The sequence below is a fragment of the Glandiceps talaboti genome, chromosome 21 (genome assembly GCF_964340395.1).
Source record: "Glandiceps talaboti chromosome 21, keGlaTala1.1, whole genome shotgun sequence".
Lineage (NCBI taxonomy): Eukaryota > Metazoa > Hemichordata > Enteropneusta > Spengelidae > Glandiceps > Glandiceps talaboti.
This window is the reverse complement of record NC_135569.1, coordinates 3,372,877-3,399,968: the sequence shown is the minus strand read 5'-3', so window position 1 is coordinate 3,399,968 and position 27,092 is coordinate 3,372,877. Positions and strand designations below refer to the sequence as shown.

The 27,092-nt window shown below is 34.7% G+C and overlaps 1 protein-coding gene across 1 annotated transcript; it reads left to right on the top strand.

Moving 5' to 3' along the window:
* Positions 1-1,038: 1,038 nt before the first annotated feature.
* Positions 1,039-26,746, top strand: LOC144451126 (tyrosine-protein phosphatase non-receptor type 11-like). Its single transcript, XM_078141898.1, has 15 exons — positions 1,039-1,148; positions 6,723-6,845; positions 8,321-8,515; positions 9,128-9,290; positions 10,113-10,229; positions 17,521-17,652; positions 19,141-19,237; positions 20,128-20,213; positions 20,702-20,854; positions 21,383-21,514; positions 22,427-22,584; positions 23,442-23,509; positions 24,072-24,223; positions 24,722-24,874; positions 25,844-26,746. The coding sequence occupies exons 1-15, from the start codon at positions 1,135-1,137 to the stop codon at positions 25,865-25,867; spliced, it is 1,767 nt and encodes a 588-aa protein (XP_077998024.1). The 5' UTR covers positions 1,039-1,134; the 3' UTR covers positions 25,868-26,746.
* Positions 26,747-27,092: the final 346 nt, after the last annotated feature.

Below are 27,092 nucleotides of genomic sequence, written 5' to 3'. Positions count from 1 at the left end.
GTGTGGAGACATATTCAGGGAACTATCCAAAGGGAGGTATGAGTTGTCTGTCATTTCAGTGTGTGTTTATAAACCTATCAGTAGATCAAGGAAGTATTCTCATAGTAGTAAGAAATATGTGTTTTAGTATAGTATTAAGTAGACTCAGTTTATGCTCTGGTAGCCTGTAAGATACGTCGGTCGTTCCGCCCTCCGAATGACCGATGTGTGAGGGCGCCCGTCACTGCGTACCTTACACAGACACTTGTGAGCTAATACTATAGTAATACGTCATTCAAGGAGCTAATATTCTATTCAAGGGTAGTCATAATAGAAATAATGACGTTATTAGGTATTTACGAATATCGAAAAATACATTGCAAATCAAGTCTATCGCAATCGACAGAGGGCGCTCTGTGCCATTGCATGCATGTACACTCAATGAGTAGAATTACAAGTTAATACATTCTTAGTGAAATTAATGCACAAGTTAGTACATAACTGTGAAGAATGTTGTGTTGTGTTTATCCAAGTAAACGTTTTAATTAAGCCTACTGCGAATATTAAAATAAGACTCAACTAGATAACTTTTGTGGGCAATAGATCTGTGAAAGACGCACAAATATGGAAGGACAAACGCAAATACGACCACAAGGGACCAGGCTTAGTTAGTTACGTTTGCAAAAACATTTCGTGTCCGAAACGGCGATGTGTATCGCTATCGAAGCTCATATATAACCAGACTCAGACTACTAACGATCTGAGATCCAGCGCTAGATCGGAACTGGATCTCCATCAAACTGAATCAAATCTTCTTGTCTCATATGTGATCTATCAGCAGGTTTTATCTGATTCTATCTTTGTTATGTTAAAGTATCTCAAGTAATAAAACAAACAAACAAAGACAAAAAACCGCAAAAAAAACCCCCAAAACAACCTCCATGTTCCAGATCTAACTCCGGCCAACGCTAAAGACGAAGTAATGAAAATATATACACTCAACGTTGGTGGCGCGATGAGCTGCCGTGACGTCAGCAGGTTAAAGTGCATGCTCCGTGCAGGCGATGAAAAGTGCACGACTGTGTACAAACCTGGTAATCTTTTGCATAGAATATTAGCGTGATTTGGAGAAAATATTCGTTCGATATATCGAGAATGAGTTCAAGAAGGTTAGTACAGACAGAATGTATGCAAAATACATGGTGTTAAATGTTTTATATTGCTAAATGATTCAAAGAATTCAGCATTATGTGTGCAGTCTGACTTAACAGGAAGTAGACTGCCTTCTCTCATAGGAGTGGTGTACTTCCTTGTCAGTTGAATGTGTGACGTTGTCCATAATGTCTGCTGTCAAGCTTTGAACTATGGTAGAACGCCGTATCTGATTATACATTCTTAGGAGAATTCACCATTAAAACAGTCCATTTTATGTATGTTATTAGTATTTTATGATAAATCTATTTTAATTCGAACTTTAACAGTGCCTGTCAACTTACGGAAGTACGGGACACTGTGTACGTGTGAACGTGAACTTTTGAGTGCGACTACGAGAGTCAACTCAACTGTGAAGTGTATATAAATGATCACTGCCAAACTTCCATGTCAGCAGAATTTCACAATTATAACATTGTTTTGTGGTTTAGACATTGTCAAACCTTCATATTGGTTTGAATACCTATACCCAATAGGACATATTCAAGTTTTACACTTTCAAAAGTTTGTATGTATGCTGAAGGACACCCATTCAAAACAATGACATTTTACTGCAAAAGTACCATAATACATCAGCTTGTCTGATCACACTGTTTCTTAATGTTTACATTTGCATTAAATATTAAGTGGGCATATGAATGACAAATGGTTATTTTTTGGATTTTTTTATTCATAAAACAAGTTAACTGTATTTCATACTTAAATAAATAAAGTGAAACCATATTAAGTTCATGTTTGTAATTCAATAAATTGCAAAAAGCAAGAAAGTGTCTGAAAAGTTTGTTATTGTACGTATAATAACAAACATTTTACACATTTTGTTTTAATTTTTGGCAATTTATTGAGTTACAAACAAGGACTTGGTATAGATATTTTGTTTCACTTTCTTTCTTTTTTTTAAAGTAGGGAAACACAGTAAAGCTGTTTTATGAATAAAACATTCAAAATAAATAACAAACTCTCATCCATATAGCTACTTTAAAGTGGTCGTATGGATGAGGATTGGGTTTTAGTTAACTCAATAAATTGCAAAAAGCTTAAACAAATGTGTAAAACGTTTATTATTGTACTTACAATAACAATAACAAACATTTTATGTAGTTACTGTTTTGCAATTTATTGAGTTACAAACACAGACTTGGTCTATGTTGTTTCACATTTATTTTTCAAGTAGGAAACCATGATAAAATTGTTTTATAAATTAAAAATCCAAACTAAATACCCAATCCTCATCCATATGGCCACTATAAACTGACATGATAAGATACAATCAAATATAAATACACCATTGGTAAGTTTTTGTCAGTTTGATGGGACTTTAGGAACAGTATGACAATTGTCAATGTAAGGTCACTGAACCTATCAAGTGAAAGGTCAGTCTGGAAGGCTTAATATAGACATGGGGTCAATTCTTATTATTGATTAACTTCTAGTGGGTGGGAACTCATATACATTACTTGCAAGTGTAACGGTAAACAGTTTCTTCCCTAGCTTGTACTTACAGGAGAAATGATGATGCCTTGATGTTTCACTCATAAGACACAATGTTTTTTACACACACAGACACACACACACATGCACACACACACACACACACACACACACACACACACACATACACACACATACATACACACATGCACACACGCACACACACACACTGTGACACACAAACACACAACTTCAAATGCAAAAAAAAACAATTACAGTATTAATGATGTTGCCTTGGTGTTTCATTCATGTGACACGAATTTGTTTACACAAACTCAAACAACTTCAAATGCAAAAGAAACAATTTAGAGGTGATGTGCACAGTGGGAATGTAGGAGTAGAGTTGATTATCAGTTGAAAGTAAACAGTTAAATTCATTAAAATCAAGTCTATGTGTAATTTTTACAGCACAATCCTATTTTTACTGCACTGTAAAAGAATAGCTATGCTTTGTCCCTTTTCAATGTGATTGGGTAAATGACCCTTCTGTGTGTATTGTGTCTCTGTTATTGTTAGTCTAGAGTTAGACTCAAGTAACAAAGAAAAATATTGGTGAACGATCTGATAGAACCCCGTGACATGTGAGTGCTAGTGTAGCATACTCAGAGTGTTTGCATGAGTGTTTGTGGTGTTCTCTGTGGTCATGCTTTTCACAGATGATTTTAATGTTTTTTTCATTCTCATTCTGCTTCTGAGTACATTGATCTGAACAAAGCTTCTTCTCAATTAAACAAGATTGAATTTGAACTCTGATGCGATGCAAATAAACCGTCTATAAATAGGGGCAAGACAAACTATATTATCATTAGGTGTCGCTAAAAAAACTAAATGTATCAGGGATATTGTTTTAATTGGCAAAAACATCAGGGTTATAGAAGTGGTTTCTTTTGTTGGAATTCTATTAGACAAACATCTTTCTTGGTCTACTCACATTGATAAAATAAATAAACTCATGGGAGGAGAAAAAATGTGGAATTTTGTACAGACTTAGGCGTATTTTACAGCAACATGTTTTATTACTCTTGTACATTCATACTTCCTCGTATTACCTACAGCCTTGAGGTTTGGGGTAATACTTACTTGTCATACTTGAAGTTGAATTGTATTTTAACTGCACAAAAATGATTGTTTGTACGATATTTATTAAATCTTCCATGGACCATTCAACACCTTTGTTCATTAAGGTGAATATTCTAGATGTTTTCAAACTCCAGAAATATTTAGTAGGCTCTTTTATTTATGGTTTGATCCACCAACAATCACTGCATTCTTTGTTTGATTATTTCAGAGTTACTAGTCACAACTATGGTATTCAATTCTGCTTTTATCAAAATATATATCCATGTCATGCAAGATCGAACCCAGGTCAATTTTCGATTTCCTTTTTGGGGCAAATTACCATTACTTTCCATGAGTTTTCTTTGATATTACTAAAGCTGGTATAGTTATGTTATTACCAATATTTTTCTTCATTCAACTGGAAAATACTCGTGACCTATTAATGATTGTCACTACTAGTCTACCAACTCATAGTGACAAATACCCCATAGATCATTAATATTTTCCTTGGCTGAATCAAGAAAAATATTGGGGAGTAACATATAAGTATTGTAAATAGTAAACAGTGTTATTGGATCCTGGATATGGTGATATTCATGTTTAGACAAAGTTACCAGTATTAATTACATCGTATGTCTTTGCATGACCATTGTCTCATTCCAGATTGCCATGAGGAAGCAAATACACAGCTTTTTATTCATGGGTTGTATTACAGCGTGACCACCCACAACCCACTTTTTGTTGATCAGCCAAGTCTATAAATAATGTAACAGGAAAATGAAACTACTGTGACTGTTTGGAAAGTACTGATAATTATTCTGTTCAATACAAGATTAATCTCAAGTAACCATATACTTTCCTGTCTATTATTACCCTTGCTTCCTTTGTAGTAAAAACATTTGATAAAATATATTTATTTCTCATTCCGTGTGTGACAGAGAGTGAGCTTCACGTAAACACTTTTCCATGTTTCCTTATATAGATAATAGAGTTTGGCTGTTCATCTGTAATGAGCACACTATATTCTGGTTACCAATTTTAAAACTATTTTCAAAGAAGAGTTGTTCATGGGGAAATGACAGATGGCTGAAGTTTTAGGCATGGATACAATTTGCATGGCATACAGTATAAGAAGCAGGCCATATAATATATGTTAAATTTTAATTAATTTCACTACTTTGATCTCAATGTTGTATTTTTTAGCTAAAGTGAACTGAGGTTCAGTAGTGCCATAGCTATGGCAATGTGTCTGTCTGTCTGTCTGTCTGTCTGTCTGTCTGTCTGTCTGTCTGTCTGTCTCTGTCTGTCTGTCTGTCTGTCTGTCTGTCTGTCTGTCTGTCTGTCTGTCTGTATGTAGTATAGCCAACTTAAACTTAAAAGTCAAAAATTGCCGGACCGATTGCCATGTTATTTGGTAGGGATATTTCTTACTAAGTTAGGGTGTCTCATTGGAAAGTTGTTCATATGCAAATGATTGAAACACTTGTGTGATTTGGAGCAAACGTGATTTTAGGAAAAAGATTTAAAACTCTAAACTACCATATTATTATCTGCTTGCCATGACACAACTGATACTATTTTTTTGCTCTGATACATATAACATTGTTTGTTACTCCTTCTATAAACCTTATACATACATGTACATGTACCATTCAAAATGAATGATGCATAACTTATGCATTCAACAAACATAGCATTTATCTTTACCATAAAAGCCTGATCAAGGAGAATTTTACAAAGAATATCCAAAGTTATGATGAGAAACCGACTATATAAATAGCACCCCCAGTGGCCAAATTGTACAATATTTTGTCTTTTAGATATCCAGAACATGATGTATTGTGCAAAACACCTTGAGAAAGCTGATATCAATGGTGTTGACAAACTCACAGTAGATGAGAAATCATAGCAAAGTATTCTGGTATTTTAGGCCTATGATTCCAGAAATGATAGCAAAGTATTCTGGTATTTTAGGCCTACGATTCCAGAAATGATAGCAAAGTATTCTGGTATTTTAGGCCTACGATTCCAGAAATGATAGCAAAGTATTCTGGTATTTTATTAGGTCTATGATTCAAGAAATCATAGCAAAGTATTCTGGTATTTTAGGCCTATGATTCCAGAAATCATAGCAAAGTATTCTGGTATTTTAGGTCTATGATTCCAGAAATGATAGCAAAGTATTCTGGTATTTTAGGCCTATGATTCAAGAAATCATAGCAAAGTATTCTTGCATTTTAGGCCTATGATTCAAGAAATGATAGCAAAGTATTCTGGTATTTTAGGTCTATGATTCCAGAAATGATAGCAAAGTATTCTTGCATTTTAGGCCTATGATTCAAGAAATGATAGCAAAGTATTCTGGTATTTTAGGCCTATGATTCAAGAAATCATAGCAAAGTATTCTTGCATTTTAGGCCTATGATTCCAGAAATGATAGCAAAGTATTCTTGCATTTTAGGCCTATGATTCAAGAAATGATAGCAAAGTATTCTGGTATTTTAGGCCTATGATTCAAGAAATCATAGCAAAGTATTCTTGCATTTTAGGCCTATGATTCCAGAAATGATAGCAAAGTATTCTGGTATTTTAGGCCTATGATTCAAGAAATCATAGCAAAGTATTCTGGTATTTTAGGCCTATGATTCAAGAAATCATAGCAAAGTATTCTGGTATTTTAGGCCTATGATTCGAGAAATGATAGCAAAGTATTCTGGTATTTTAGGCCTATGATTCCAGAAATGATAGCAAAGTATTCTGGTATTTTAGGTCTATGATTCCAGAAATCATATCAAAGTATTCTGGTATTTTAGGCCTATGATTCGAGAAATGATAGCAAAGTATTCTGGCATTTTAGGCTCATGATTCAAGAAACTCTAAGCTATACATAATTAAAACCTCCTTTACTGATGTTACAGCAAAAGTCCAGTCAATATATCATGCCAAAAGTCATTACCTTGTATACTGTTTGTTTTCTTCAGGTGGTTTCACCCCAACATATCTGGCTTGGATGCAGAGAGATTACTAATAGAGAGAGGTTTCGATGGAAGTTTCCTAGCTAGACCTAGTAAAAGTAACCCTGGAGACTTTACTTTGTCTGTCAGGTAAATCAAGCAAGTTCTTTATTCTGTTTAGCAATTTTCACTATGGTATTTGCCTCTATGGGGAATCTAAAAGCAGAAGTCAAAATAACCGTAAGTATAGCAATTAAAAGATTAGTAATAGTTCTCTGTTTTTACTAAAAAGACTTCTGTTTCCATGTCTTGTTTTTTTAAGTTTTGACATTTATGCTGGTCACAAGGAAATTGTATTTCTGTATTTTAGAAATTCATGTTTAATTTTGACTTAGTGTAAGAATTTATGATACAGTTTGATTACATTACCAATGGTTGATTATATTTACTTTTGACAACTTTTACTTATGAATAACTCTAGTCTGAGTGCAGGGAACAACCCCATTAGATTACCATATAAGGTAATGGTTGACATCAGAGATAACCATATAAGGTAATGGTTGACATCAGGGCTTACCATATAAGGTAATGGTTGACATCAGGGATAACCATATAATGTAATGGTTGACATCAGGGATAACCATATAAGGTAATGGTTGACAGTAATGAGAGGTTGCCCTATAAAGTAATGATTGACACATAGTCATTATGATTACCATATAAGGTAATGGTTGAAATCAGGGATTACCATAAAAGGTAATGGTTGACATCAGGGATAACCATATAAGGTAATGGTTGACATCAGGGATAGCCATATAAGGTAATGGTTGACAGTCATGAGAGGTTACAAGTTAATAATTGACACACAGTCATTCGGATTAACATATAAGGTAATGGTTGACATCAGGGATAGCCATATGAGGTAATGGTTGACATCAGGGATAGCCATATAAGGTAATGGTTGACATCAGTGATAACCATATAAGGTAATGGTTAACATCTGCGCTTACCATGTAAGGCAATGGGTTGACATCAGGGATAATCATATAAGGTAATAGTTGACAGTCATGAGAGGTTACCATATAAAGTAATGATTGACACATAGTCATATAGGATTACCATATAAGGTAATGTTGACATCAGGGATTATTACCATATAAGGCAATGGGTTGACATCAGGGATAACCATATAAGGTAATGGTTGACAGTCATGAGAGGTTACCATATTAGGTAATGATTAACATGAGTATGGTAACATAAAGACAGCAGACACTAAGTTACTACACATTCTCTATGTTGTGCCCACAATACTATTTATTAGTGACTACCAGTAATCAAAACATGTCTAACCATTATTGTAATGCTCTTTTTGTAAGAATACATAATACAGACAGTTCCTCCTACACATTTCATTCACTGCTTCATGCACCACCATACAACTATTTGCTATGACAAAATTTTTTAGCCCTCACTTTGGCAAATCTGGTGCGCCCTCTTGTGGTGCTTACCTGAGAAGTTGCTGGAACTTCAGTACCAGTAACTGCAATATGGCATATTGTTAAGCTCTTTGAGTAGAGTGCGGATATAAAATGCTATTAACATTTGTTTTTATGATAACTTTACAGACGTAATGGAGATGTGACACACATTAAAATACAAAATACTGGTGACTACTATGACTTGTACGGTGGTGAGAAATTTGCTACTTTAGCTGAATTGGTTGAATATTACACTCAGAACAGAGGTCAGTTGAAGGAAAAGAATGGAGAAATCATTCCATTACAGCACCCCTTGAACTCTGCTGATCCAACCACTGAACGGTAAGTGTGTAGATGCAAAGCCCACTCATGTACTGATGATATTGCCAGATGTTAAATCATATATTCATGAACTTCCCAAAGGTAAAATTAAGGGACTCGAAGAAATGTCATGTAAAGGGCAGATAGTGCTGTGAGCTAAATGGAAATAACGTATATGTGATGTATACTGTGAAATGTACATGTTTGTAGGCAGTCATTCAATCAAGGGTTCCAAGCATATTAAAGGAGACAATTTTGAGTTTCCCACCCACCCACTCACCCTTCTAGTAGCAGTGAATACTTCACTGAGAATAAACCTTCAGAAATGTTTGCATGAAAAATCCACTTACAACTTTCAATTGCGTTTTGGCCTTGGTCTGTATGATTGGCAGGAAAAGACATCAATGGTGGTTACATAGCTAGTTCCATTCTGATATGCTTTCACTTGGTCTCTAGCTGTGTCAGATCTGAATAATTCTAAGTTAAGCATGTACACTTAATTAATCGTAATATGAAATATTGGTTTCTAGTTTGTATTTATCTTCCCAATGAGTGACAAGTCTGCTTTCAAAATATTCCATATCCTGGAATGCCATTCTATAATCATAAGTATTTGGATTATTTTGATTACAGATGGTATCATGGACACATGTCTGGTAAAGAAGCTGAGAAATCATTAACAGAGAAGGGTAAATTTGGTAGTTACTTGGTGAGGGAGAGTCAAAGTAAACCAGGTGACTTTGTTTTATCAGTGCGTTGTGAGGACAGAGCAACTCATATCATGATTAGGTCACAGGTAAGTAGTGTAGTAGACCCTTGATTAGTCTATCTGCTAGACCTCGGATGTTCTTCCGATACAATACGACACACGACCGAACATTGCTATCGAGGATGGAATATCCAAGGTCTAGCAGATGTCATCAGGATATAAATAACTGCCAATCAGAGAACCGCATTAGCGACAAGCACAAACAGAGGACAATAGCTAATTTTTCATGCATATTCATCTTAAGAAGGGGCTTGTAAAAATAACCACCAATGTGTTAATCTCAATGGAATGTCCGGTCTGAAAATGACATTTGCTAGACTGTTTGGGCAAGCCCTCACTGCGAACTTCATTCACTTATGGTATTGAAAGAAAGCCCGAACATCTAGCAGCAAGACTAACCCTTGATAAGCCTTGGGGTCCATTATTTAGGGTTGTCAGTTATCACGATGTCAGAATCACACTATTAAAATGAAACAACAAAAAGCATTGCATTCATAACAACATTTTGTACTTTGTAGTTTCCAAACAGTAAAGGTAAGAGAATTAAAGAAAATATCAATATCAAATACCAAATAATTTTATGGAGTCCATATATCTTTCATATTTTCATCAGCTTCAGAAAAAGCAGTAAATCTGACTTGCCATAAGAAATCTATATATCACGTCTTGTTGGTTATTTATATACCACTTTCAGACACTGAGAGAAGGCTCTATAGTCTTAATAAATTTATTTGATTTCAGTGTGTCAGTTTCTTCAGTGAAATCAATACTTACAAAGATCCATTCCATGGAATGGGGTAGTTTTTTTATAATTTTAGTATTTTATAATTTGTGTTTGTTTTTTTACAGGACAATAAATATGATGTGGGAGGAGGAGAGAGGTTTGATAGTTTGTCAGACTTAGTGGAACATTACAAGAAAAACCCAATGGTTGAAACATCTGGAGCTGTGGTTAATTTAAAACAGGTATGTAGTCAGTAATACTAACTAATAATTCAATGACGCATACATTAGCTCGTACAGTGGCCTTGAAGCAGCCACGTAGTGGCTCAATGACTAATACACATGTGTGTCCTATATACTATGTGATTTTTTTTGGTGGTTTTACCCAAGGATGTATTGTGGCACAATGACTATGCATGCATGTTCTATATACTACGTGCATTCTCCATGCAGAGGGCGCTATTTACAATATCATGGTGAGACAGCCAGTCACAAATGAATTTACTCTGCATGAGCTTTTGGGCTTTGCCTTGTTATGATATTATTACTAAAAAACACTAAACATCTGGTTTTTGTTGGTAATATTTATTTCTTGTGACATATCAGTGTGAAACAACTTTGACTAAGTCAATACATTGCAAAAAGCTAAAATATGTATGAAAGACACTGAATGCTAAATAAAGCACACCATATGCTTTGGTGAACAAATAAGTCTTCAGATTTGTTTTGAAACAATCCAGGCTGAATGCTTGGTGAATGTCAAGTGGCAAAGAGTTCCATAGTTTGGGGGCCTCATATTAGAATGAAGTGATGTTTGAAATATGAGTCAAAATGTTCCAAATCTCTGTTATTTTTTCTGATTTTTCATAAATTATGTTTGAGGGCGTATAGTTATATTATTCCTCAATATCTACTTCATTCAGCTGGAAAATTGTCGTTACCTATGGACTTCTCACTACGAGTTGCTAGATGAGTACTAGTAGTGACAAGGTCCCCCTCCCCCTCCCATGGTTCCCCCTCCCTCCCAGGTTACTTGATTGTATTTTCCTCAGCTGTGCAAAGAAATATATTGGGGAACAATATCTGATTATCAACTGATAGGGAACTTGCGAACCCACCATGTTGAATGTTGCATCATGGGAAATGTGATAATAAATACTAATCAATTAGCATTGTAAACAATAATGTTACATTGTTTGTAACCACAGATAATCAATTCATAGTTACCCTGACCATTGCGGGAAGTTTATTTTATCAGTAGCTCCAGATTACGTATAATGATAACCACAGATAATTCCATAGTTCTTTGCGTCTGAGCATGCTCAGTCTGGATTGCAAGTTACTCATTGCAAATGTTCCTTGGACTGTTCAGATCATAATGGGATAAAACATACAGAGCGGGTTAAGTGATATCTTAGCTAACGGCACCAAGAGATAGCAATCTGATGATAGCTATTGAATATTTCAAGTGGGTGGGAAATGGCCTTTGGGATAATCTCCATCTTTTCTCGTCATACTGCTAAATTGTAAAGGTCATCAAGATATTTATGTGTTATATCTATCACGTTGTTGACTTGCAGGCAATGGTTGGACACTATATTCAAATTTGACACTTAGAATTACAGCTAAAATGATGTAGGATTGGTGTTTCACTCGTGATATGACATTTAATACATATAATGCCCTCAGACAACTTCTGATACAAAAGAAACAATTACATACATGTAGGTGCTGTGCACAGTGGGAATGTAGAAGTAGTCAAGTTTGAGTCAAGTAGTCAAGTTCTCACAAAGTCAAACGTTTTTGGAAGAGTTTCTCAAATTTTCACTGACGTCTTATCAGCATTGTCAGCTTTTGTCCAAGACGTATGATAATAGCCCATTGTAATGCATACAAGCCATCAGTGAAGATGGGAGATTCACTCTCAAAATTTTGTGTGACTTGATCTGTGAGTAGAAATTTCATTTATGGCATGTGATTTGTTCAAAACTTGTCAGTTTCAAAATACAACATGAAATAAAGGAACCCCTGTGTTGGTCATAGTGCTTTCAGTATATTATGTACTGAGTATAATGAAACTATCAGGTTTCCATCACCAGTTCTGTCAGCTATTAGCCTTAAACATCCACAAAGTTTAGTTGTATCAGCTTTTTTAGCCTTATATTTCATTTTAACTGTCTGTTTTTAATCACATAAAGCAAGTCTACTGTGTAGATACTTTTCTAGGGGGCACTTGTGTCACACACTGTTTGCAGAAAGGTGTGCGTTATTGCTTGTAGGTGGACATTGTACTATCAAAGAGTTGGTAGGTTTGTGTTTCTTGTCATGATGCTAGGGAGCCCTATGTGAATGAATAGATTCTAACTACATGCATGTTATAGTGAGTGTTTGCATACTCTAAATGAATCTATTTTTGCACATGAAACATTTGGCAGAACAGCAATTTAGGACGTGTCAGGCAAACTTTATAATGTAATTTTGCAAACAGTGCAAGGAAGAAACTAGACACTACTTGTGATTGAATAACACATTCTGTTGGCCAGACATTTCAGTGGAAAATGTTGTTGACACCTTTCACAGCAGCTGAGTTATAGAAATATAGCAACTCATGAAGTAGTATGTTAGCAGGACTGAATTTTTTCTGCAGAAAACCTTCAGCTAAGATAAACCTTAAAAAGAAGGCTATTGATCATAAATATATAAAGAAAGTCATCAACATGTATATAGAATTGCTATCATGCATTTCAGTCTTTTTCTCTTCTTGTACCGAAAAACTTATGACTACAGTAAGCATCGATAAACAATGATGAATCATTCAGTTTAAATGCCACAGTAGAGAGAAGGTCAGTCATGTTTCTTTGATCATACAAAGTCTGTGCATAGTTCCTAAGGGGATTCACTGTTTGTACAAAGTTATGCATTATTGCCCACAGACAGCTGTAATATATCAAAAGATATGAATTGGTAGGTTTGTGTGTGTTGCTGTTATGCTAGGGTATTCTAAGCCAATCTATATATATTAGTATCTTGTATCAACTACACCAGAGAGAACAATTGTGGTTCTTTGATAATACACACATCTAGAGTTCTTTTGGCCACACACTGTTTCACAAAGGAGCTAGTGTGTCATTGCATGGAGAAAACTGTATCAAAGGCTTTGAGTGGGTAGGTTTGTAATTATTGCCAGGCCCTGATAGGGGAACCTGTCTGAATGGACTCTAGGTGTCTTAATTGTATCGGTTACATGAACAATTTGTAGTTCTTTGGTACGTCATACAAAAATTAAGAGTTCCTAGGGGACACACACTGTTTCACAAAGGATTGTGTCATTGTGACACATGTAGAAAACTTTGTTTATTGCTGTGATGCTAAGGGAACCTTTCAGAATGGAGCTCTAACTGTTTGTATCAGGCACACCAGAGGAGAGAACAATCAGGGCATCCATGCACTAAATATAAAAACAAAAGTTAAACAAAAACATAAAAACTCGTAAACACAAAAATAGGTCTCTGAATGAACTCCCTAGGCTGTTGATACTGGCAAGACTCTTTAGTAAACCCCCAAAATGTTTTATGACAGGACTTTGAATGTACAGTTGAAGTTACCCAAACTTTGAAATGCGTAGAACATTATAGATAGCTGTGTGTACAGTTGAAGTTATCCAAACTTTGAAATACATAGAACATTATAGATAGCTGTGTGTACAGTTGATGTTATCCAAACTTTGAAATACATAGAACATTATGAATAGCTGTGTGTACAGTTGAAGTTACCCAAACTTTGAAATGCGTAGAACATTATAGATAGCTGTGTGTACAGTTGACATTACCCAAACTTTGAAATGCGTAGAACATTATAGATAGCTGTGTGTACAGTTGACATTACCCAAACTTTGAAATACATAGAACATTATAGATAGCTGTGTGTACAGTTGAAGTTACCCAAACTTTGAAATGCGTAGAACATTATAGATAGCTGTGTGTACAGTTGAAGTTACCCAAACTTTGAAATGCGTAGAACATTATAGATAGCTGTGTGTACAGTTGACATTACCCAAACTTTGAAATGCGTAGAACATTATAGATAGCTTTGTGTACAGTTGACATTACCCAAACTTTGAAATACATAGAACATTATAGATAGCTGTGTGTACAGTTGAAGTTACCCAAACTTTGAAATGCGTAGAACATTATAGATAGCTGTGTGTACAGTTGATGTTAACCAAACTTTGAAATACATAGAACATTATAGATAGCTGTGTGTACAGTTGATGTTAACCAAACTTTGAAATGCATAGAACATTATAGATAGCTGTGTGTACAGTTGATGTTAACCAAACTTTGAAATGCATAGAACATTATAGATAGCTGTGTGTACAGTTGATGTTAACCAAACTTTGAAATACATAGAACATTATAGATAGCTGTGTGTACAGTTGACATTACCCAAACTTTGAAATGCGTAGAACATTATAGATAGCTGTGTGTACAGTTGATGTTAACCAAACTTTGAAATACATAGAACATTATAGATAGCTGTGTGTACAGTTGATGTTAACCAAACTTTGAAATGCATAGAACATTATAGATAGCTGTGTGTACAGTTGATGTTAACCAAACTTTGAAATACATAGAACATTATAGATAGCTGTGTGTACAGTTGATGTTAACCAAACTTTGAAATGCATAGAACATTATAGATAGCTGTGTGTACAGTTGACGTTACCCAAACTTTGAAATACATAGAACATTATAGATAGCTGTGTGTACAGTTGATGTTAACCAAACTTTGAAATACATAGAACATTATAGATAGCTGTGTGTACAGTTGATGTTAACCAAACTTTGAAATACATAGAACATTATAGATAGCTGTGTGTACAGTTGACATTACCCAAACTTTGAAATGCGTAGAACATTATAGATAGCTGTGTGTACAGTTGATGTTAACCAAACTTTGAAATACATAGGACATTATAGATAGCTGTGTGTACAGTTGACATTACCCAAACTTTGAAATACATAGAACATTATAGATAGCTGTGTGTACAGTTGACGTTACCCAAACTTTGAAATACATAGAACATTATAGATAGCTGTGTGTACAGTTGACGTTACCCAAACTTTGAAATACGTAGAACATTATAGATAGCTGTGTGTACAGTTGAAGGTAACCAAACTTTGAAATACATAGAACATTATAGATAGCTGTGTGTACAGTTGACGTTACCCAAACTTTGAAATACATAGAACATTATAGATAGCTGTGTGTACAGTTGACGTTACCCAAACTTTGAAATATATAGAACATTATAGATAGCTGTGTGTACAGTTGAAGTTACCCAAACTTTGAAATACGTAGAACATTATAGATAGCTGTGTGTACAGTTGACGTTACCCAAACTTTGAAATATATAGAACATTATAGATAGCTGTGTGTACAGTTGAAGGTAACCAAACTTTGAAATATATAGAACATTATAGATAGCTGTGTGTACAGTTGACGTTACCCAAACTTTGAAATACATAGAACATTATAGATAGCTGTGTGTACAGTTGAAGTTATCCAAACTTTGAAATACATAGAACATTATACATAGCTGTGTGTACAGTTGATGTTACCCAAACTTTGAAATACATAGAACATTATAGAACATTACAATAGATGTGTTGACAGCAGATATTGCACACACATTGAAATACAAATAGCTCTGTGCACAGTGAGCACTACTGAAGGATTTGATATTCCATGAATATCTTCTTTAATACTTTTGAATAATTTATGATATAAGTCTTTCTAATGTATCAGATATCAGATATTAAATATACAAAGTGTTCACCGATCACTCTCTTAATCCTTAGAACTGAAATATTTAGTATGTATACATGCATAATGGCTTATGGTAATCCTTACACACTAACACTCTTTATTATGTTGTAAGGGAAAATGATTTAGTTTGACAGCTAAGAACGTAAGAAAGTTGTCGTGAAATATAGCAGCAAAAAGTTTTTGATGAAATTTGCAGCTAGTACCTGTATTACTGTTACCGTAGTTTACATGGAAGCTATCACATAGTACAGGTAGTGGTGTCATATAGGAGAAATTGACCTCCAGGCTCTGAACTCAGTTTCTCCCCACCTCCATTTGTATGACACCACTACATGTGCTATGTGATAGTGACAGGGATAATATCAGATGTTTACATTTGTGAAACACCTCTATTTCTTGAGAGAGGATTTCATTTTGTGACAGTACGTCAATCTAACTGGAACATATCAAATTATCTATAACCTTTGCTAATTCTCTTGAAATGTTTCATAAAGAGCAATGTTTTACCTTCTTCTCTGGCCTTGATAAGAAATGGGACAAGCTTCTTTCGCACACGACGAACCACCGGTGGAAAGTCTTCACTAATGCTCAAATTCAAATTTTTTTTTATTGAGCTTGACCTTGCTTTTTGTAGTATTGTCGTACGTGTCTTATAAGATTGAAATTTTCTATGATTGGTCGGGTTTCTCCTCTCTTTCTTGAAGTGTTCAGTCTGTGTGCTCTCTCAATAGAGATTGTACTTTCATTGTCTACATCTACGATATGTAGCTGGTTCCCTATCACTTCTCGTAACTTTCTTTCGCAGTCATCCCACGTTTTGCTTTCTTCTTCCTTTATTCCTCGAAATATTAAATTGTTCCGACAGGTTTGCGATTGAAGACCAACCACTTCTCGCTCAAGTTGTATAATTCTGTTGTTTAGCTGTGTGTTCTCCTCAATCAATCTCTCCTGCTTAGTTTGAATGTCGTCGACAGTTTTGTGAACACTCCTTATTTCGTCTCTTAGTCCTTTAGAATCGCCATTAGTGATTCACCTGATTCTTCTTCAGTATCATGGTCTTCCGAATCTAATAAGTTACCTCTAGCCGATAATAAGGCCTAAACACTTGCAATAAACCATATTGAAATAAAGAGCAATGGCTATCTGATGTGCATGTCGAGATGAAATGTTTTTTGTTCACTGACAAACGTGATTCATTGTGTTATGATCACATAATGCAAGTTCTTACTCATCCCAAGTCTCTACCATTAGGTTGAATTTGGCATATTTGCATGAGGTGTTCCAGAGTTCATTTTTGGGAAAGTCTTCCCTAAGTCATGTGACTTACATGAAACGAGATGTACATGTGATTATTATAGCCATTTCTGCATATTTACATTCCTGATATTTGACTTACTTGTGACTTACATGTGATTTTATTCATTTCAGCATATTCACATTATTCCTGAAATGTGACTTGCATGTGACTTACATGTGATTATATTCATTTCAACATATTCATATTATTCCTGACATGTGACTTACATGTGATTATATTCTTTTCAGCATAGTCATATTATTCCTGACACATGACTTTCATGTGATGTACATGTGATTATATTCTTTTCAGCATAGTCATATTATTCCTGACATGTGACTTACTTGTGATGTACATGTGATTATATTCATTTCAGCATATTCATATTATGCCTGTAATTTATTGTAGCCATTCAATGCAACCAGAATCAGTGCATCTTGTATTGATAATCGAGTAAAGGAGTTGTCGAAAACAAATGGGACTGACAATGATGCAAATACCACAAATGCCGGAAAAGCTGGATTCTGGGAAGAATTTGAGGTAATTATTTGAAATGTTGTAATATTTGTAAAACTAATCCAGAGAGACCATATTAAAGTTTCAATTAGGTGACATGATGTTTTTCTCACAACTGACACATTTTTTTTGCTACAAATTACACAAACAAAATACAGGCACTGATAGCAAGCATGTATATTAATGTATTTCACTGCAAACACACAGTTTTGTGTTTGGAATCTTCCTTGTTTCATCTGACAGTGATGTTGATTTGTGTTCACAGTGAGATCAAATAAAATGTATCATTTTATAAACGTAGTATCAGTGTTAAATGTTTTGTGAGACATAATTATAAAAACATTATTCCACCCAGTTGAAACTCTAGAGTCACTCTGGTTTGGTAGTAATTTAAAACTCTAGAGCCACTCTGGTTTGGTAGTAATTTAAAACTGTGTAGTCACTCTGGTTTGGTAGTAATTTAAAACTGTGTAGTCACTCTGGTTTGGTAGTAATTTAAAACTGTGTAGTCACTCTGGTTTGGTAGTAATTTAAAACTGTAGTCACTCTGGTTTGGTAGTAATTTAAAACTGTGTAGTCACTCTGGTTTGGTAGTAATTTAAAACTGTGTAGTCACTCTGGTTTGGTAGTAATTTAAAACTGTGTAGTCACTCTGGTTTGGTAGTAATTTAAAACTGTGTAGTCACTCTGGTTCGGTAGTAATTTAAAACTGTGTAGTCACCGTCTGGTTTGGTAGTAATTTAAAACTGTGTAGTCACTCTGGTTTGGTAGTGCAGGATTTTCTGTTTTGTTCTATTGTTATATGAACAAATCTGAAATGTTAGGTGCAAAAAAGTGATGCAAGCTGCAAACATAATTTTTTTGACAGTTTCCTTCAAAATAGGATTTAAAACTTTTACTTTTATTTTGCAAAGCTAAGGCCAAGACAGAAATGATCGACCCTAGTTTAAGCTGCTTTGTTCCTTGTATTCTGTAGAAGTGTAAGTCAGGGATGTATTTCATATTGTTCAGACATCGAGGAAAGGAGCAGTGCTCTATGATTAACCGAGTAAACTATACCATGTGTACCCCAAGGTACACACAGACAGGAAGTAGAGTGTGACCAAGGTACACGCAGACAGGAAGTACAGCACCACCATGGCAAATTTTGGAAAGGCCTATATTATTTACTCTTATATGATTCAGAAGTAAACAAATACAATATGCAGACTGTGCTGTTATAGGCTGAAAAGACATCGTTTCTCTCTGGAATGTGATTTTACAAAAAGTAACCAAAGATACTTTGGCAAGAAAATCTACAGGGAAATAGAAGTAAATTGTCATAATTTTACCTTTTTACATGTAAAAAATGTTTAGGGTCGTCGGCTTAAACTAGGGTTGGTCGAGTTGTCGGAAACACTATTTTTTTTGCCTTATTAACTGTAAAAACTTAGTGTTATATAATACATGACATAGTCTAAAAAAACAACACAACAGTGAAATTGTTGATAATTTTGTCTTATCATTTTCTAGGCATTACAGCAACAAGAGTGTAAACATTTATTTAGTAGGAAGGATGGAGCAAAACCAGAAAATAAGCCTAAAAATCGTTACAAGAACATTTTACCATGTAAGTATATTACTGAACCCATGAATCATAGATTACTAAAGGTGTCCTATTTCACAAAAGTGCATTTATCAGATTGGATTGCGTTTCAACTATCTCTAGAAGGCATGGACTATCTGTCTTTTTGTCATTGAATAACTAAATTAAGATCAAAAGGACTGTGTTGTCATGGCAGCTCTGAGTATCTACATTGCACATGGCTTAGAATGGTTTTCATCTAACAATAGTCATAGCTCGAAGGTGCTGTAGGAATGACTTCCATGCATCTGTTCATGTCAAGCCTTACCTCAGACATATTATACATATTAAGCTAATTTCTTGCGAACATAGCACAAAGGTGACTTCCTGAGATACAAAAGTTAATGTCTTTCAAACCTAGCACAAAGGTGACTTACTTACTTACACCAGCTGTTTTCTTTCATACCTAGCACAAAGGTGACTTACTTACTTACTTACACCAGCTGTTTTTTTTTCATACCTAGCACAAAGGTGACTTACTTTCTTACACCAGCTGTTTTCTTTCAGACCTAGCACAAAGGTGACTTGCTTACTTACACCAGCTGTTTTCTTTCATACCTAGTACAAAGGTGACTAACTTACACCAGCTGTTTTTTTTCAGACCTAGCACAAAGGTGACTTACTTACTTACTTACACCAGCTGTTTTCTTTCATACCTAGTACAAAGGTGACTAACTTACACCAGCTGTTTTCTTTCATACCTAGCACAAAGGTGACTAACTTACATGCAAATATTCATGTCACATACCTCCACAATCCTCATGAAAATATGTTTTTACCTATGATGCCATTGAATACAAACTTTGAATAATGATTAATCAAACTTTGCACAAAGATGATGTACCATACCTATAATGCGTGAATTTCTTATATAGTTGACCACACTAGAGTTAAACTGAAGAGTGATGATCCTGACAACCCAATAAGTGATTATATCAATGCCAACTATATTAGACAACAGGTCAGTTCCTTTTTATGTTATACTTTTGTCTGTTTGTCTGTCTGTCTGTCTGTCTGTCTGTCTGTCTGTCTGTCTGTCTGTCTGTCTGTCTGTGTCTATCTGTCTGTCTGTCTGTCTGTGTCTGTCTGTCTGTCTGTCTGTCTGTCTGTCTGTCTGTCTGTCTGTCTGTCTGTCTATGAACATGATATCTTGAAAACAACTGAATCAATTTGACTGAAAGTTGTAAATTATCTAATCTCTGAGTCCAGAACAATCTGATTAAAATCTGATGTTAGATAGGCTGGTTTTCCTGTATTTACCTTTATTCCATCGTTAAAGACGCAATAACGATGGAATAAAGGTAAATACAGGAAAACCAGCCTATCTAACATCAGATTTTAATCAGATTGAGTCCAGAACTACTACAAACAAAAGATCATAGTATTTCGTTCTTCTGAAACGTCCTGAAAATGCCATTCAATCATCGTATGTTAATTGTTTTATTCTAGTTTGAACCTGAAGCTGAAGTACAGGAGGAAGAGCCAAGATACATTGCCACACAGGGATGCTTACCACAGACTGTCAATGACTTCTGGAAAATGCTGTGGCAGGAAAATACTAGGGTCATTGTCATGACAACCAAGGAAATTGAAAGAGGAAAGGTAAAAAATTTGCTCCTTCAATAAAAGTATTTTTTCAATGTATTACCTAATTGTATTTTATTGGTATGCTTCAAGCTGTGAAAGTTAGTAGCAGAGACTGTTAAGTGTACCTGGAGACTTTGACATAATATCAAATGAAAATTTGTATTCACAGAGTCGAAAGCAAATCCCAAATTTTCTCATATGTCTTGTGAGCATCATCAGGGGTGTACTAATATGGACTGTCATGGAAGACACTGTTGAAACAAGCTGGCATGATATAACTTGGATTTCAGCATCCTGATGAGATTTAGATTTAGATTTAGGTTTAGATTTTTTATTTGTCTAGTTCTGTAACTGATGAGCAGAAATTGCTCAAAGTAAATAAAGAATTGAATGGAATTGAGTTGAGTTTTGTTGAGACCGTCGACTTTTTATTTATGGTGTTAACAGTATAATTATTAGACATGTTAATTAGATATAGTGTTACACATGTAGTTGAAGAACAGAATGTAACATTCCAAATTTTATCATTCTTGACTTTTTCAGAATAAATGCACTCGTTACTGGCCAAATGAAGGTGACAAAAAGGAATATGGCAAAGTAACAGTACTTAACATTAGTGAAACTAGTCAAGCAGACTATACTTTGAGAGAATTGTCAGTTACTCACCAAGATTTTGTAAGTAATTCTTATCATTCATTTGTTTAAACTGTAGTAGTACTACTGAATTGCATGATTTGTTTGGTGTATCACAATTTTAATTGATTCCAACAAAATACCCTGGATTTAACATTCAAGACACTTTTCAAAAACAGTGTATTGTGTTGTGTTGTAATGTGATGTGTTGTGTTTTGTTGTGTTGTGTTGTGTTGTGTTGTGTTGTGTTGTGTTGTGTTGTGTTGTGTTGTGTTGTGTTGTGTTGTGTTGTGTTGTGTTATGATGTGTTATGATGTGTTGTGTTGTGTTGTGTTGTCTTGTGTTGTGTTATGATGTGTTGTGTTGTAATGTGATGTGTTGTGTTGTGTTGTGTTATGATGTGTTGTGTTGTGTTGTGTTGTGTTATGATATGTTGTGTTGTGATGTGTTGTGTTGTGTTGCATTGTGTTGTGTTGTGTTATGATGTGTTGTGTTGTGATGTGTTGTGTTGTGTTGTGTTGCATTGTGTTGTGTTGTGTTGTGTTGTGTTGTGTTGTGTTGTGGTGCGTTGCGTTGCGTTGCGTTGCGTTGCGTTGTGTTGTGTTGTGTTGTGTTGTGTTGTGTTGTGTTGTGTTGTGTTGTGTTGTGTTGTGTTGGGTTGCTATTGCACTGTATTCGTATGACATTGCATTGCATTGCACTACATTGCAATACACTTTACTGCAGTGCACTTTACTGCTTTGTATCGCATTGTATTGTATTATAAGGATACTATACTGGCTGCAGTAAATGCTGCAAAAGAAGAGAAAATCAGAAATGAAAGGACATCACCAGTATGTACCAAAGTGTTTTATAACATACAATAATCCATATTTTATTTTATTGTCTATAGTACTATGACCTTTGATATCTATTTGTCTTGTATTTCATATTATTCTCAATATATCATTGTAGCCAACTGAAGGAGCACGGCCAACTTTCCACTTTCATTTCAAAGTTTGGCCTGACCATGGTGTACCTGCAGACCCTGGTGGTGTACTCAATTTCTTACATAACGTCAACCAAAAACAAAGTAGTATTCCAGACGCTGGTCCCACAGCTGTACATTGTAGGTAAGTTTATTTATCCCCATCAAGTGTAAGACAAGAGGGGACTTGATACTGTCTGTTAGTATGGTCTTATGTCCGTCTTCACTTGTTTCTCTGCTATATCTTGGCTCTTTATACAAATCAATTTACTGATTAGTTCAATACCATGAACTCAAGTTTTGTCAGACACATGTCACGATCATAATAGGTCTAGAGAAACTTAGCATCAAATCCCAGATATCTGCAGAAAGTTTTGCTATCAGAAATACAACCCTATTGTGAGTGTACTACATCTGTATCTGATGGTAGCTTATGTCAACATATTACAAAAAGTGTCAGTTTGTGTCTGTTAGCTTATATCAACATATCACAAACAATTTCAGTTTGTGTCTGTGTTAGCTTATATCAACATATTACAAAGAATTTCAGTTTGTGTCTGTGTTAGCTTGCTGATTATTAATCTGCCATTGTTGTATCTATACTATGGTCGTCTATTTTCCAGTACAAAAAATGAATTACGTGAGTGACCTTGCTTATGTGTTGTGTTTAGTCTTGTTTTGTCTTTGTTACATTTGAAATAACATTTTCATTGTGAAATGATGAAAAGACATGTTGACCTCTTTGATTATGAGTGATTTTATAAAACAAAGACTAAATGACAGAGAAGGATGGCCCTAACCCTCACTGGACTTTCTTGGGAGACAAGTGTTTAATATATACTTAAAGGTCTATCCAGTATAAATAAAAAAGATTATTATTAACCCCATGTGTACAAAATAGATGGCATGATATGTGGAGATATACGATGCATCTTGGAACTAGTAACAAGTCTTAGACCATTGTTTTCAATATTTCATCTAAGTCTGTTTTTCCTTGTACAGTGCTGGTATTGGAAGGACTGGTACATTTATAGTGATTGATATTATACTAAACCAAATTAAACACAATGGTAAGTTCGGAAATAAAATATTTCATTTTGTCTGTAATTGAGAATTGTGAAGTTGAAAATATGATAGAACTGACCAGCTAGTAAGTGATAATAGCTAAATTATTCTGCAACAAGAAATATATCATTGTCAAAATGGAATTAAAAAGAGTTAAAACAGACAACTTAAAGGTTAATTTAATTTTGTCAATTTTAACAACTTGAAATTAAACAAAGAAATTTTAAGTGATATGCAACAATTTCTGAAAACAAAATAAATGTGGCCACCATGAAGTGTAGCAGTACATATATACTTATATTTGGTATGTGGGAAACAGATTTTACAAGCTATACTTTAGCTTTTCCCTGTTTTTCTCAATTGTATTCTATACAGATGTGTTGTGCAATTTCTCTAGTTTATCAGTTTCTGTATATGTATGGCATACTGTGACAAATTCATTCCATGGCAAATAAACGAAAAAATGTTAAGCGAAAAACGTTGCTTTCTGTGTGACTCTATTTTATGATAAGGGTTTTGTTTTCCTTATCAAATTCAAATAAATGCTGCATATTTTTTGTCACCAAGGATTTGAAGCCGAGATTGACATTCAGAAATCCATTCAGATGGTGCGATCACAGCGTTCTGGTATGGTACAAACAGAACCACAGTATAAGTTTGTCTACATGGCTGTTATGCATCACATTGCTACACTTTCACAGCGACTGGCAGCAGAACAAGTAAGTAAACAAAAGTTATTGTTGTTGTTGTTGTTGTTGTTGTTGTTGTTGTTGTTGTTGTTGTTGTTGTTGTTGATAATTTACCACACTATACCCACTGGAAGGTATACATCAATAGGACAGTATAAATATACATTATAAACCATGCAATGATTTAGTTATTCACCGTTAATGTCTCATTGCCTGATCAGGGTCACACCCGCATTCAACAGACATTCACAAGTCTACACATACCAAATTTATTACGAAAATCACTAGCTGCTAATTATTATCATGGCTTTTCAGAGAGGAATCAAGACGTTGTTAACAGTCTGCATTCAAATTTCACAATAACCCCTGCGAAGGTAGGGGGCCTTTTATACCCGACACTCCGCTTTAATAGAAGATGTTCAAAATCACATTAGTCTCCAAAGTAACTACATTTTACTGTCCTAATAATTCTTGGAACCATGAACATAGACTGTGTGTGATTGTTTATTATCGTACGTTTATTAACAGAATAGTCGCCGTGACTACACAAATATTAAGAGTGTAGAAGCTGAAGGTGGAGAAAAGACTGCAGCAGCAAACAAACCAGTACCAACACCCAATCGAAGTCTCAATAGGACACTTCCAGAACAACAGTATGAGAATGTTGACAAACTCATGCAGGTATGCTAATATGTGATTGGTCAAGATATATGCTGACATGTGATTGGTTAAGAATGTAATATGTGATTGGTCAAGAATATATGCTGACATGTGATTGGTTAAGAATGTAATATGTGATTGGTCAAGAATATATGCTGACATGTGATTGGTTAAGAATGTAATATGTGATTGGTCAAGAATATATGCTGACATGTGATTGGTTAAGAATGTAATATGTGATTGGTCAAGAATATATGCTGACATGTGATTGGTTAAGAATGTAATATGTGATTGGTCAAGAATATATGCTGACATGTGATTGGTTAAGAATGTAATATGTGATTGGTCAAGAATATAAGCTAATATGTAATTGTCAAGAATTTGATATGTGATTGGGCAAGAATATAAGCTGATATGTGATTGGTCAAGAATATAAGCTGATATGTGATTGGTCAAGAATATAAGCTGATATGTGATTGGTCAAGAATATAAGCTGATATGTGATTGGTCAAGAATATAAGCTGATATGTGATTGGTCAAGAATGTAAGCTGATATGTGATTGGTCAAGAATATAAGCTGATATGTGATTGGTCAAGAATATAAGCTGATGTGTGATTGGACTAGGACAAGAATATCAGCTCATTTGATTGGACAAGAACAACAATATAGGCTTACATGTGATTGGATGGACATGAATATAAGCTTACATGTTATTGGACTAGAGTGAGAGTTGAGAGTGTTGATGTTAATGCAAGATTTTAGGATGTTCCTGTCAGTGTGGAGATGAAAATTACTCAATGCTGATCCGCAGATACCTTGTATACAAATATAAATACTAGAATGTTTATTGACGTAATGTTTGTGTTTTCATTTCTCCAGAGAAGACCTCCAATCCCCAAGTATAAAAGTGAAAGACTTTGTGAGAATTGCTACAATACTCATGTGGTACAGTGTTTATTGATGTAATGTTTGTGTTTTCATTTCTCCAGAGAAGGCCTCCAATCCCCCACTAAAGTGAGAGATATACATGGTGAAAACTGCTACAACAGTGATGTGGAACACATCAGAAGGAATATAAGACCACCATAACAAGATAAAACACACACAGATGTATATTTTTGGAATTTTGATGAGAAATGGATAGATGCTGTAGATTTAGTGATTTCATTTATCAGTAGCTAATTGTGACAGGTGTCATGGTATTCACGGTATTGAATCAATTCATTTGTATAATCAGCCTATTAGGATAGTAGTAGTGTCCACTACACAATCTATTGTTAAGGTGTACTAGCTGTAACTGCAGAGTAACTGTATCTTTTTCAATCACCAATGCAACCATAATATGTTTACTGAAAATTGTTAAAATACCAATAATTAGACATTGTGCATACTAATTAGACATTGTGCATACTAATTAGACACTGTGCATACTAATTAGACATTGTGCATACTAATTAGACATTGTGCATACTGATTAGACATTAGTGCATACTAATTAGACATTGTGCATACTAATTAGACATTGTGCATACTAATTAGACATTGTGCATACTAAGTAGAGGTTGATTTCATTCATAAGTAGTACAGTAACAGGTCAAAATCATGATTACATTGGGGGCGCTGTTTTTGGGTGCGGACGCAAAAATCAATTTGATTAGATTCATTGTACCATATTACATGTCTACAGCTACACAAATATGTTTACCCACAGGTGATTCAATACTGTTCACGTTGTACAATATTACAAGTAAGTCATTATATCGAAAAATGTTTCAGTTGCAGCTAGTGCAGCTTTAAAGGCTGGGTTTTCAAACCAAGTCTGTTGGATTATTGTTAACTTATCAACCATAATGATTACATATAGAACCATTCTTTTGATTTAGAACAACATTTCAAATTACTCGGCCGGGGGGGGGGGGGGGGGGGGGGGGGGGTTTCAATGTATTTATCTTGTAGATGGAACACATGCATTTTTTATACATCTCATTCCTTGCTAACCCACAATATCCATACATATATACTGATACAGTAAACCCTTACAAACCGAAAGGAATGCAAAACACTGTAATTGCAAAGAAATATCAAGTGCATCATTAAATGATAGTTTTATGAAAAAGGAAAGTTTTTATGTATCATAAAAGGCATGCATCAGCATTAACAACTCTTTTTTGTTCAACATTTTGATGAAATTTAAATCAATTTCTTAAGATTATTTAATAATGTAATGACTAGAAAATT

Bases quoted from the DNA above. Each gene is read 5' to 3' on its own strand.
- LOC144451126 (XM_078141898.1), top strand. The intron at 22,585-23,441 runs GTAAGTTTATTT...TTCCTTGTACAG, and splicing joins CCCACAGCTGTACATTGTAG to TGCTGGTATTGGAAGGACTG. The intron at 24,224-24,721 runs GTAAGTAAACAA...GTTTATTAACAG, and splicing joins AGCGACTGGCAGCAGAACAA to AATAGTCGCCGTGACTACAC.